We start from the raw sequence: 12,818 nt of genomic DNA on the forward strand, positions 1-12,818 counted from the left end.
ATAATGCGTACGTTTATCAGTTAACATAAAGTTTTAGTTTACCCTATTCTCCAGTAGATGGCACCGTAGGAGGAAATAGTAATTTTGAATGAACAACCTCTCCACCCCTGACGTAGAGTTAAAGTGCGCATGCGCAATATAGTTTAAAAACCGCAATTTTGAATGACCTTCAAAGACACATCCCTTACCTATCACCATCTCCCTTGAACACACCTCCCCTTTCCCCTACCGCAATAAGACCACAACTCCCATTTCCTACCACCATCGTGAGAACACGCCATTTACTGGAAACGAGGGAAATTTTTTCAATTTTTGAGGGTAATGTCTTCAACTTAATATGATATGTGATCTTTTGGCTTATCGCTGAAAGTAATAGGTTTAGTGAGAAATGAGAAAAAGTAGTAACTGACATACACAAAAAAAAAGAAAACACTTAGTAAAATTAATACCTTCTCAGCTTTACATCGAAGTTAAAAGATAATTATCATATACACTCATAATGTATGGTATATTATTCTAAAATATCTATATCGTCCAACTATTATGATTAAAATTTGTTGTAAATGATGATAAACATTTACTATAATTCTTTTCATATTTAATAACAAATAAATGCCATGGATTAAATTGTTTAAAAAATTGATACTATCGCCCTCTCTACTCTTTAAAATAATATTAATTTTTTAAAAGTTTTTTCAAATGGATACATTAAAAGTTTAAAATTAATGGAACAATCTAAAAAAATGACCGATCAATAACAACTTTTGAACAAAAATTTTGGATGTAATTAACACTTTACTATAATGACTGAAGATGAAGCATGGATTTATTTATTTAAATTTTTAGGCATTTATGAACCTCACTAGTATATAAGTGCTAATATATTTTAAAATGCTTTCAAAAGTTGTTTGGACCATTCATTTTCTTATATTTAAGCAAGTTTATATTAAGTAACTATATTTAAGTTAAAAAATTGTTTCCATTTAAAAAAACTTAAGTTGATACTACTTTAAAAGGGAGATGGAGAAAAAACATTATTTTGAATATGATAAAACAAAGAAAACAATTAACTTTTGAAAGATAAAAACTGTATTATGTTTTATACTTATAAGGCATAATTAATCAATCACCTTGTAGATATTACTTTCAAAATTAAATAAATAATGTTTCAATAAAGGTTATTCAGTATTAGTAGGATGCATAAAGATATTGAAATAAAAATTAATATTTATAACAAAGTGAAATATTATAATCTAAATATCTTCCTTAAGGTACTAATAACACAAAATTATACCAATAAAAAACTGATTGGTGAATAAAATAAATGTATATTACCTTTTTTTTATGCTTAATGTTACACAAGATTGATTATGTCCTCTATTTATAATTTGTTTCATTATTTTAAGTGAAATGCTTTGAAAGTTTTCTACGTAAATATTGCAAGCTAATTTAAAAATATCTAACAAAAAAAATCTTAATATTTTGAATAACCATTAATGTAGATAAATATAAGTTTAAATTACCATTCCAATATTCCCCTAAAATTGGCCAATAATATTTTCGTGACAGTACATTTTGTTCTAAGATTTTATAATATACTTCTCCTGCATACATTTGGTAAATATTATTCTTGGATACATCCATAATGCAATTTAATAAGTCTACAATTTGTAGACATGGTTTTGCTAAAAATATATATCAAGTAAAAATTTGTTTAATAAAAAAAGGTTTACTAAATTAATATTTTTTTTTTTTTACGAAACAAAAAATAAAGTATTTATTATGCTAAAATATTATTTAGCTTAAAATTTTTAATATACTCTTTTATTTTTGAAGCTATAATTTCAATGTTATTTACACTTAAAAATATTCATAGTTAATACAATTTTAAGATATATTTTGTGTTAAAAAGATATCAGGCCATACAAATACTTATATTCTAATTAAAGAAAAATGCTTAATTTCTTGTTAAATCTATTGATTCATACCAAATCCAAAAATTAATATAATATAAATATGTATATATATATATATATATAGTAATGTAAAACCTATATTCGGAGTAAGTAAATGATCATATTAAAAAAAGAATTATGCAACTAAAAAAAAATGTTAAAGTAAATGTGTCATATAAAAAATACATACTTAAGGTATTTAACAAAAAAATTGTTTTGATGTATACATTTTTAAAAAAGTTAAAACGGTTTAAATGAAAATAAATAGTTTTGAAAAATAATAATTTGAAAGATTAATTCCCAAACATTTCTTTTTATATAATAAGAATTGATCACTAATGGCTAATATTATTTTAAAATTAAAATATATTTAAACCCAACCTCTCTTTTCGTATGCCAATGGAGTTAACATTAATTTCTTAAAAATCCTATAAAATAATATTTTGTCAACATTTTATAGAATTGTTCGATTATTACACAAAAACTTTAAAGTTTGTTTTTAAACTTTATATTTGATAAAAGTTAAAAGTTGTCAGACGTTTCAGAACATTTTCGAAATTTGAATTAAATAAAAAAATGTTGATATACATAGATGGTCTTATTCAAACTTTCTGTACTTAAATTTTTATTCGGATTTTCTGAACGCATATCAAAGAAAAACTATCAAAAAGTTATACTAATTTTAATTGTATGAAAAAATATATTGTAAATGAAGCATTTAATAAATTTAATTATTGTAACTCGATTCATCACTTTAAAGATTCATAATCAGAGCATCTTATTTTCGATTTTGTTGTTCTAGGATAGAATGCACTATGTTTTTATTTAGTCGTGATTCGACCATGGGTTATAGTGCTCATCAGTATATATTTTAGTAATGTATTTCATCAGAAAATATTCCAATCGAAAAATAATTTGTTCTCAAATCTTAATTTAGCTTAACAAAAACAATCCGAAAATTATTTTAACCGAATTCATGGAAAAATAATAATTGTCTGCCCTACATTTTTTGAACAAAATCTATTATTTAAAATATGATTACTAAATTAAAATTTATTGGTTAATATCGATTGTATTTTGATTAGCTTAATAAAATAATAAATAATTAAAAGGGGAACAAAAAAATTAAGAATTTTACTCTCTTAAAAGTCACAATATTTTATTGTTATCTCCGAAAAACATTATTTTCTTATTATGAATTTTCTTATAGAAAACAATGTGTTTATAAATAAATCGTTATCAACTAGATAACCATACAACACGTAACAATGTACGACATTATGATGGTAGCGGTGTTAATTTCAACGTAATAATATGCTACCGCTCTATCTAAATACAAAAATATTATATTAGTAAAAAGTATTAAGTATTCATGTATGCAATATAAAATAACAGATTTCGTTTCATCGTGAACTAAAACAAAGTTTTTTCGAGCTGGGTTTTTCATAAAGTTTATGCAAAATAAAATAAACAAATACTAGAAATCCTATGCTCTATTCAAGATGAATAAACAATAGGTATTAAGACAACAATTTTGTTAATTGATATTACATACCTGTACATAATATCGATTAACAAAGGTCCAATAGCTGCAAAAAGAAGGGAGGGTGCACGAGAAGTTTTTCATTCACAGTTTGACCCACCAAGAATTTTTAAAATTAAATTATTATCTTATGGTTGGATCTATAGCTCTATTAGCTTACTGTACACAATAATGATTGATATAATTAAATTAAAAATCATGTCCCCGAATCTCGTTCATTTTCATGCAAAAAAAATTTATAAGTAAAAAGTTAGAATACAACTATAACTGAAAGTTGATAATAGTAAAATCTAAAAAACCTGTTGAAAATATTTTTGTTTTTAAAATTTAATTAACTTAACTTAAAATTAAAAAAATTAATTAGCTTAACTTAAATGTAAAAAATTTTAACTTAATTAATTTTTTTAACATTAAAACTTTACCGATTTAATTATAAAATGCATACAATCTGCGGCTTAAATATTTTCGATTATTTCGTCTGTATAACTTTTCGGTGAAAGTTACTGTTCGATTAATTTATTTTTCGGCCAAAATACGATTCGACATTTATATTTTCGGATATTTTACGCGCTCCCAGTTCGACCATAATATTTTCGACTGAAATACGTTTTCCCTCATAGAATAGATCTTATCTATCTACTGTATAATGTTTAACAGGCCAATTTAAAAATCTATTTGATAAAAAATAATCTAAAATATGAGTGATAAAGCAAAGAATGATATCTTCCACCAGATTAACTATGACTATTTTCACATTTAAAAACGTTTGAAATTATCAAATAGAACTATAAAATTAAATTTAATAGCATAATTAATACTTAAGTAAAACGCTATAACTAGTTGACATTATGTTTTGTACAAGAAATTTTAGACTATTAAATCCATTTTATTCTAAGTTCTACTCAACTAATCATATGAAGTGGGATGTAATGGTTGGTATTTGTCTTCAACGTAAACCTTTGATTACTAAACCATTAAATGATATAGAAAAAAAATTTCAAAAAATTTTACATGAAATCGAATACGAAAGAAGTTTAAAATCAGATCATGAACTTCGACATGAAAAAGATTTATTGAGAATGGAAAAATTAAAGACAGGTAAAGTTGATGATTTAGACATAGAACAAGCAGTTAATCAATCAGCACAAGATTTTGTAGATATAAATAAAAATGAATTAGTCAAATTTAAGTTTGCAAGTTGTTTAACTGAAGCTGATAAAGAAAATGATTATAAATCACTCAATAGGAAACTTGAACAAAATTTAATTTTGATTTTAAAGCAAAATTTTGGCTGTGAGGGTATTTGGATATTACCTCAAGGTAAATGGAAAAGCGGTGAAACATTAAGGCAAGCAGCAGAGAGAGTTTTGCAAAATTTATGTGGAGAAACCATAAGAGCTAGATTTTATGGTAATGCTCCTTGTGGATTCTATAAATATAAATATCCCAAAGAAAAACAACAACAATCTAACATACAAGGTGCAAAAATATTTTTCTATAAAACAGCTCTTTTAGGAGGAAACTTAGAAAACATAAGTTTACGGGATGATTATGAATGGGCAACAGAGGAAGAACTCTCAAAAAAATTTGTACAACCTTATACAAAAAGTGTAAAATTATTTTTATCAAATAATATGGTGTAACAAATATTATTAAATTAGATATAAATATAATAAGTCATAATAATAATTAAATTTATTCATTCCTTACTTTGGTTAGCTTTATTTATAACTATTTTTAGTAAACAAGAACAACTATCTAAAATAGGCTGTTGAACTTTAAAACTGTTTACTTTAACTTGCTTTTTCAGCTCTTTCTCAACTTCCTATATATTTTAAACTTAGTTATTACAAATAATTTAAACATAAAATGTCTTCTTTTTATAATAAACAAACCATAATAAAGCATTTGTGACAACTTAGTAATAGACTTTTCCATGTAACTAAGTTTTCTTCAGGAATGTCATAATGTTGATCATTGAGTTCACAATTATTATTTAGAAATTCAACAATATTGTCACGTTCTAAGAGATGTTTTAGTTCTTCTCTGAATATCTATTAAGTAAATAAATAATTAATTATAACTATCCATTTTAAATAGTAGTACACTTAAAACCAACTTTGAAATATTTCAAGATAATATATTTTCTATCAGAAAGTTGATTTCTAAGATAATATAAGCTAATATAAAATATGTAACTGATATGGCAACCAGGAATAAAAGCGAGTCTTGAAAATAAATCTTAAACTATTATAAAATAGGTCACGGTATTGGATTTGAATCTGTTATCCAGCAAAGACAATCATCATGCAGAGAGTTCGAGGGAGCTAGAATAATTTAACCTCTAAATTCTTTTTGAATTCTGGCTTAGAGAAAGGATGCAAAATCATAAATATATTCATAATCACTAAGTTTCCATGAACTTAAGGCCAACATTTAATGATACTTGAAATTATTATATAGACAGTAAGATCTATAATTAATACTTAGCAAAAAAAATGAACAATAAATTTTTATTTTTCTCTCTTCTTCCATTCTTTTAAATTAAAATTTAAAATTAATGATTTTTAATTTGCACATTAAAAACTCTGCTAACAATAATTTTATATAATGTTTAATTTCTCTTTATTTTAGAGCTAACTAACAATTATTATCATATCTGTTGTACCGTTGTAATATAACATAGTATTGTCACTGTTATACTTTTTACTATTTGTTTATAATTGTTGAACTAATTATTATTTTATTAAAGGCTATAAAAAAAAAAAAAGAACAATGAATTAATTTTTATGTTCAATTCAATTTTTGTTATTGATCATATAAGCAAACATATAGTTTATTTATTTTTAACTAATTTTTTGGTTTGGTGTCATGTATTTAAATAAATACCCTTTTATTCACAAATTTAATAAATTTCTGTGTAAGCTGCTCCATTAGCTTATTTATAATTAAATAGAATTTTATTACATAATTTAATCTGATATTTTAATGTATGCGATGTAATATTCTAACTGGAATATTGCACAGCAATGTATTTATTCAAGTTTTTATTTTGAATTACAAGAATATGATATTATATGAGAAATGAAAAATGGTATAAACTCATTATCTCCTGAATATTTACTTTATATATTATATAAAGTAAGATTTCATAGTATAATATAATCTGTACAAATTGATTGTGTTTAGAGATGATGTGTTAAGACTAACAAAGCAATTTATTTAGATAGAAAAATTTCAGATAATACTAAGTTAGTATTATATAAGTGATTTTTTATGAAAAAAGTTAAGTATCATCTAAATTTGTAATGTATAGCATTATGCATATAATATCACATATATTTAATTAATAAGTCTTATCAACTTAGTTAATATTAATTATTAATTATATAATTTATTATGTTGCTAAATAATAAAAAAATAAAATTTTATTTTATTTTATTCTATAAAATAGAATATTTTATGACAATTGACTCGATCATTTGAGAAACATATAAGCATTAATGGGAAAATTCTTAAAAATTAACTAGTTCCAGTTCAAGTTCCTTAAATAAAATATTTCATAATACAAGTTTATACTTAAATACAGCTGAAAAAACCAATATATTTCCTTCATTATACTTTATTTAATACTTTTCAATATAAAAATTGTAACTTTCAAATATATTATTTATGTTTATTGTTTCTTAAATGATTGTCAAAAAATTAAACTACAATATTATAAAAGTCTAAAAACTAATTTATGATATACATAACATTTTATGCTTTAATAAATTTATTTCAAAATGAATTAAATTAAAAAATATATATATTCTAGTTGTTTAAGTTGTTTTTGAAATTCATAAATTATTTAAATTGATAAGATTTATATTAACTATATTATACATTGAAAATTTATATTTGTCATATTTTTTTCCTTTACTCTTTTATAAAAATTAACATTTGTTCCAAATTTTTAAGTTTTATTTATCTAATTTTCCATGATTCATTTATTCCAAACATTTTTTGGATAAAAAATTACCCAATACTGATTATTTTCATCTATTTATTAATAAACAGCAACACAATATAAATGCTTTTCCTACAGCTATCGTATTTACACTATAATAGTAGAAAACCCAAAACATACTACTTAGTTTTAAGTAAAGTACACACTGTATACCGACGACAATGTAAACACTTACAATATAAAGAAATAATATTTGCTTTGGATGTTAATAACATTTCAGGGGTGTGAATTATTAATAGCACCTCCTAATTTGCACTTATAATGATGATATTAAACATACCAACCTTTCTTTCAGTGATTTTATTGGAATCTAACTTTCGTATACAATTACTCAAATCTTTATTCAACTCGCGAATATCCTTATTATTCATATTTTATGAACAGCCTATTTAAAATCTAAAAATGTTAACAATTTCATGTAATGGTATTAAGTGTTTAGAGAAAACATAATACAAAATTAGACATTTTTGGATATAAACAAAAAATTAAAATATAAAAAAATAAAACATTGAAAATTATTCACGAATGGTTAATACAAGTAATCTTGTTTCAATTTACTCGTCAGGTAAAATGATTAATGAAATGATATGAATCTAATATCAAATTCAACTTTGGCGCCTTAATAGATACAGAGTAGCAAACTTAAATTCACAATCATCAATAGCTACCAAAACATTTTTATTTGCAAGTATCGCCCAGGATTGTTAAAATTACATATTTAAAAAAACCTGTTTAAAATAAAAATTAACAGTTTAAAACGTCTCATAATACCACTGTAATTTTTTTAATTTTTGGTGTTTTACAACGTAATAATCCTGAACCTAACCTTTGTTCCGCAAATTTTATGTGTCAAAGCTATTATTATCCAAAAATGTTTACTGTTCCAATTAACAATTATTCTTGAAACATTTGTTCTAACAAACATTATGTCCAAACTTTAGTTATTTCTACAATTATAGATAATTCGTATCTATAATCGTGGTTATTATAATAAATATTTGTGTCAATGATATCTTTATCTAAATATTTTTGTTCCACAAAACATTAATTCAATTAAATATTTTATCTATCTATTATTATTTCTACGTTCGGAACAAATGTTCATTCAAATCCGTTTTCTATAAATGCATACATAAATGTTAATTATTCCTAACACACTATCTGTCAAACCATCATACAAATTTTATACTGACAGATCAATAACAATTTAATTGTTATTGATTTTGAAAACTTAGTATTATTTTCTAACTGGGGTTGTAGTTTTGGGGGATATTAGGGGGCTTATTCCTCCTTAAAAAAAAAATTATACACTTTTATTCCTACAACTCAATTTCACTAACTTGGGTCCTTTTAAAGCGGTACAAACAAAATTTATATATAAATGCCTATTATTCCATACTTATATTACTGGAGATGCCCTTCAATGTGCACTTTTACAGGTCATGTATGCTCATCAACCTTCGTATGCAATAATCAATCGAGCAGTTTATTTATCAATTATTTGCATTGTCATAAACGTCATTGTTGTTTTTCATACCTTCCACAGTAACTGGTCTCTACTGTGTGCTGTCAGCTTATCTCCTTCCATCCCGTCGTCCACCTTGTATACATTTATTGTATACAAGGTGAACAATTATTCGCTTAAGTATAGACAAATAATAAATTTATACTCTGACACAGCGAAAATCTTTTATTTGTGGTTTATGGGTATAGGGAGGACTTGTGGTTGAGAAAGACATATCACTAAAGCTTAAAGAAAATATTTTGAACGTGGCTATTAAATTAGTTATTTAAGTCACAGCTATTATGTTTAGCATAAAATTGTTTTGAAGTGAAGCTTAAAAACATACTATGGATAAATTTTTATTTTTACTGTAGTAATTAAAAGAGTAGTACCTAAAGATATTTTTTAGATATTATTTTAAAAAATAAATAATTTAAATAATTATTAAATTGAAAAAAAATAAAAGATTTAAAAAGATTAGAAAAAAAAGCTGTCGATTCTACTTCACTGATTTGACTTCAAAAAAGGGTGGGTGTCGTACATTGCTTGTATAGACCAAATCGTTTTCATATTGCCACTTTTTTGACAGTTTTGAGATTCCCAGGTGATTAGATCAAAGTCCAACTGGTCATGTTACTAAAGGCAAATTGTCACCAAGACAAATGAATAAATTCCTTGTTATCATCACATTCAAAATAGATTTATAGGAGTGAATTTATTAGAATATTCTGCTATCAAGATTCATTAGTAATGTAAGCCTTCATGACCACGATTTGCACTGGTGTATCGATTCAATAAAAGGCGCATACTTTCAAATATATCTGCAAATCGAGAAAAGTAAAAGAATTTTAATGTGGAAATCTTTATCGCTTCTCAAACGCACAAAATAAATTAACAATTTATTTGTATAAGTATATAGATTTGTGGTTGAGAAAGTATATAGGAATTAAGCTTACAGAAAACATTTCAAACTAGACCATTAACTTTTAAGTCCCAACTAAAAAAATATTGTAAATTATATATTACACATTAATAATAATCATATATTTATTAAATATTACAATTTTCATTTAGTTATAAATACTATGTTTAAATAATAATGCTATAAGAGTTTGTTTTTGTGTTGAAAATTTTTTAAATAATATATTAGATTCATGGAACAGTGGTAATTACAATTTAGACTAGATATAATTTTAAAATTAATCAATAAAATATTTTTACTAACTTATAGTATTGATGATACACAAGTTATAGTATAAAATAAAATAAATTAAATGGACTAGACATCTTTGTTACTTTATTAATAACAAAGAAAAGTGATAAGTACATATTTTTAAGGGGAACAACAATTATTTTATATTATAAAATGTTTAACTACTGATAAATAAAATATCAAGGAATACTCGTGAAAAAAATTAATAAAATGAATACTAATTTAAAAAACATTTTAATTTAAATTTAAATTTTACAATATTATTAATAATTAATTAAAAACATAAAAAACGTTAAAGCAACGTAACCCTGACATTGCAACATAAACGATCGATGCGCCTTATTACTCATAGTAAAATGAATAGGATACTTGGCTAAATCGGGACAGTGCCCCTTAATATAGAATATATACAACGCAATGTATTTACGTGTGACGTCACGATGAGTTTATTGTTGGTTGCATATTTTGCTTCTAGGCATATAATGCGCACTAATTTGATTGATCATACTTCTTATTCATTTTACTATGCTATTACTAATAATATAATCAATATATAACATAACTTTCGATGCATAATCGAAGTATTAAGCTATCGATAATGTCGGAGATAATTACCATCTCATTTTTTTAATTAAATGTCGGAGTAAAATCCGTCGTGGTTATGATAGCGTATGGTATCAGATGGTCGGAGTACCAGATTTTCTGAACAATTACTACTATGTCAAATGTAAAAGCATTATCAGTTCGTGGCAAATATGTTTTCCCGTTTTTTTTATCTTATCTCTGGTTGTATATAAAACAATTTTTGCCAAAGTTACATAGATAACGTCGGGTAAAAAAATCCAACGTTATCTATGTATATACAATTTTTTTATCTTAATTTACGATAAAATTAAGAATTAATATTAAATTATTCAAATTTCTTAATCTAATTAAACTTAATAGATTATATTAAATATTTCATTATTTTTATACACATTTTAGGGTACGAAAATAAGTTAAGATTTTGAACATTTCTGCCTGTGTACAATTTTATTCAATTATAAAACAAGAAAAAATGGAAGTTGATGAAAATAAAAGTAGTAATTAATTTTTATTAAAAAGTTAGGGTATAACTTTAAATTTGAATATTTTCAGGTAACGTAGTAGATAATGCAGAATTGTGTTCCGAAAGAGCAACAGAACATGTTGATGAAAATGGTGTAAAACTTATTGTGTATGAAGAATGTCATGAAGACATTGATGAAAATGCTGAGGTATTTTTAGTTTTATAATATAAAAGTTTATTTTATAGTTCTTTCACTAAAAGTTTTATTATTAACAAAGCAATCCTCGATTCAAATTAAAATCATTGACTGTGTACTATAATAAAATCATCACTTTATTATCAAGTTTAACTCACCGTTAAACATTATAAAAATTTTAATTAGCTTACAAAAACATAAATAAGAACAAACTGCTTTTCTAAATTGATAAAATAACATTTTTCAAATGACTTTTAATAATACATTTTTTGTTTCTAGGAACTTGATTTAAATCATCAGCAAATTGATAAAATTGAAAATTTTGAAAGAATGAGTAATTTACGTTTGTTATGTTTGCGTTGGAATAGAATTAAAACAATAGAAAATTTACAAATGCTTGTTACACTTAATGAACTTGATTTATATGATAATCAAATCACTAAAATTGAAAATTTATCAAATCTTACTAATTTGAAGTAAATCTTGTATAAATGTAAAATAAAATTAGATGATACAATGTTAATTAACTTAATTTTTACAAACTCTAGTTAATATTATATTATTTTTAGTAATAATTTTAAGATTTTGCTTTGAAAAATTGAGTGTTAAGAAATTATAAATTAATAATATGTAATTTTTTTTAGAATATTAGACTTGTCTTTTAATCGTATAAAGATTATTGAAGGTCTTAAAGAGTTAGTCAACTTAGAAAAATTATATCTATCAAGTAATCGAATAACAAAAATAGAAAATATTAATCATTTATCCAAATTAAAATTATTGGAATTGGGTGATAATAAAATTAAAGTATGAATATATTAAATTCTATAATTGAGCAACAAATTTTATATGTATACAATAAAAATATTTGTTCTAATAATTTTAGGTTATAGAAAATATAAATAATTTGACAAACTTGACAGAATTATATTTTGGTAAAAATAAAATTGATAAAATTCAAAATATGGATACTTTAAAAAACTTGAAAATATTAAGTTTACAAAATAATAGTTTAATAAAAGTTGAAAAACTTGATCAATTAGAAAGTCTTGAAGAATTATATTTATCAGAAAATGGAATCACCGTCATTGAAAACCTTAACAAAAATCTAAAACTCAATACTCTGGATTTATCAATGAACAAGATTGTAATAATAGAAAATGTTACACAATTGGAAAATTTAACTGAATTTTGGGTAGGTATTTTACAGGATGTTCCCCAGGTTCTAATATTTTTAATAACTTTAAATCAAACAAATATTTTGTATTGTTTGCTCATAACTCTTACAGCTTTGCAAATAGCAGTCTAAGAAGAAAAATAAACGGTAGCACAGTGGGGTCGCGGCATAGT

At 23.7% G+C, this 12,818-nt stretch overlaps 3 protein-coding genes across 6 annotated transcripts in view; 2 read left to right on the forward strand and 1 right to left on the reverse strand.

The window, feature by feature from the left end:
* The window catches only part of LOC126895771 (serine-protein kinase ATM), a 64,833-nt gene extending 56,774 nt beyond the window's left edge, over positions 1–8,059 (reverse strand). For all 3 annotated transcript variants that reach the window (XR_007701718.1, XM_050667985.1, XM_050667984.1), the window contains exons 1-5: positions 7,792–8,059; positions 5,394–5,552; positions 5,209–5,323; positions 1,524–1,685; positions 1,336–1,459 (exon numbers count right to left, since the gene is read on the reverse strand). Coding sequence is in view for 2 of the 3 variants with exons in the window: in XM_050667985.1 (XP_050523942.1) it covers positions 1,336–1,459; positions 1,524–1,685; positions 5,209–5,323; positions 5,394–5,552; positions 7,792–7,878 (647 nt within the window). In the remaining variant the exon portion in view is untranslated. The remainder of the gene's footprint in view (positions 1–1,335; positions 1,460–1,523; positions 1,686–5,208; positions 5,324–5,393; positions 5,553–7,791) is intronic.
* LOC126895798 (39S ribosomal protein L46, mitochondrial) lies at positions 4,205–5,207 on the forward strand. Its single transcript, XM_050668041.1, has one exon. It carries the CDS (start codon positions 4,347–4,349, stop codon positions 5,139–5,141), a length of 795 nt encoding a protein of 264 aa, XP_050523998.1. The 5' UTR covers positions 4,205–4,346; the 3' UTR covers positions 5,142–5,207.
* Positions 8,060–11,056: 2,997 nt separating the features above from the next.
* LOC126895793 (protein phosphatase 1 regulatory subunit 7-like) overlaps positions 11,057–12,818 on the forward strand; it is a 6,670-nt gene continuing 4,908 nt past the window's right edge. Inside the window, exons 1-5 of one of the 2 annotated variants that reach the window (XM_050668028.1) lie at positions 11,057–11,306; positions 11,362–11,480; positions 11,748–11,944; positions 12,113–12,275; positions 12,355–12,663. In XM_050668028.1, coding sequence (XP_050523985.1) covers positions 11,282–11,306; positions 11,362–11,480; positions 11,748–11,944; positions 12,113–12,275; positions 12,355–12,663 — 813 coding nt within the window. In that variant the 5' untranslated portion in view covers positions 11,057–11,281. The remainder of the gene's footprint in view (positions 11,307–11,361; positions 11,481–11,747; positions 11,945–12,112; positions 12,276–12,354; positions 12,664–12,818) is intronic. The other variant, XM_050668029.1, reaches the window with a different exon arrangement.

The sequence above is a fragment of the Daktulosphaira vitifoliae genome, unplaced genomic scaffold (genome assembly GCF_025091365.1).
Source record: "Daktulosphaira vitifoliae isolate Bord-2020 unplaced genomic scaffold, ASM2509136v1 Scaffold_1, whole genome shotgun sequence".
NCBI classification, from domain to species: Eukaryota; Metazoa; Arthropoda; class Insecta; order Hemiptera; family Phylloxeridae; genus Daktulosphaira; species Daktulosphaira vitifoliae.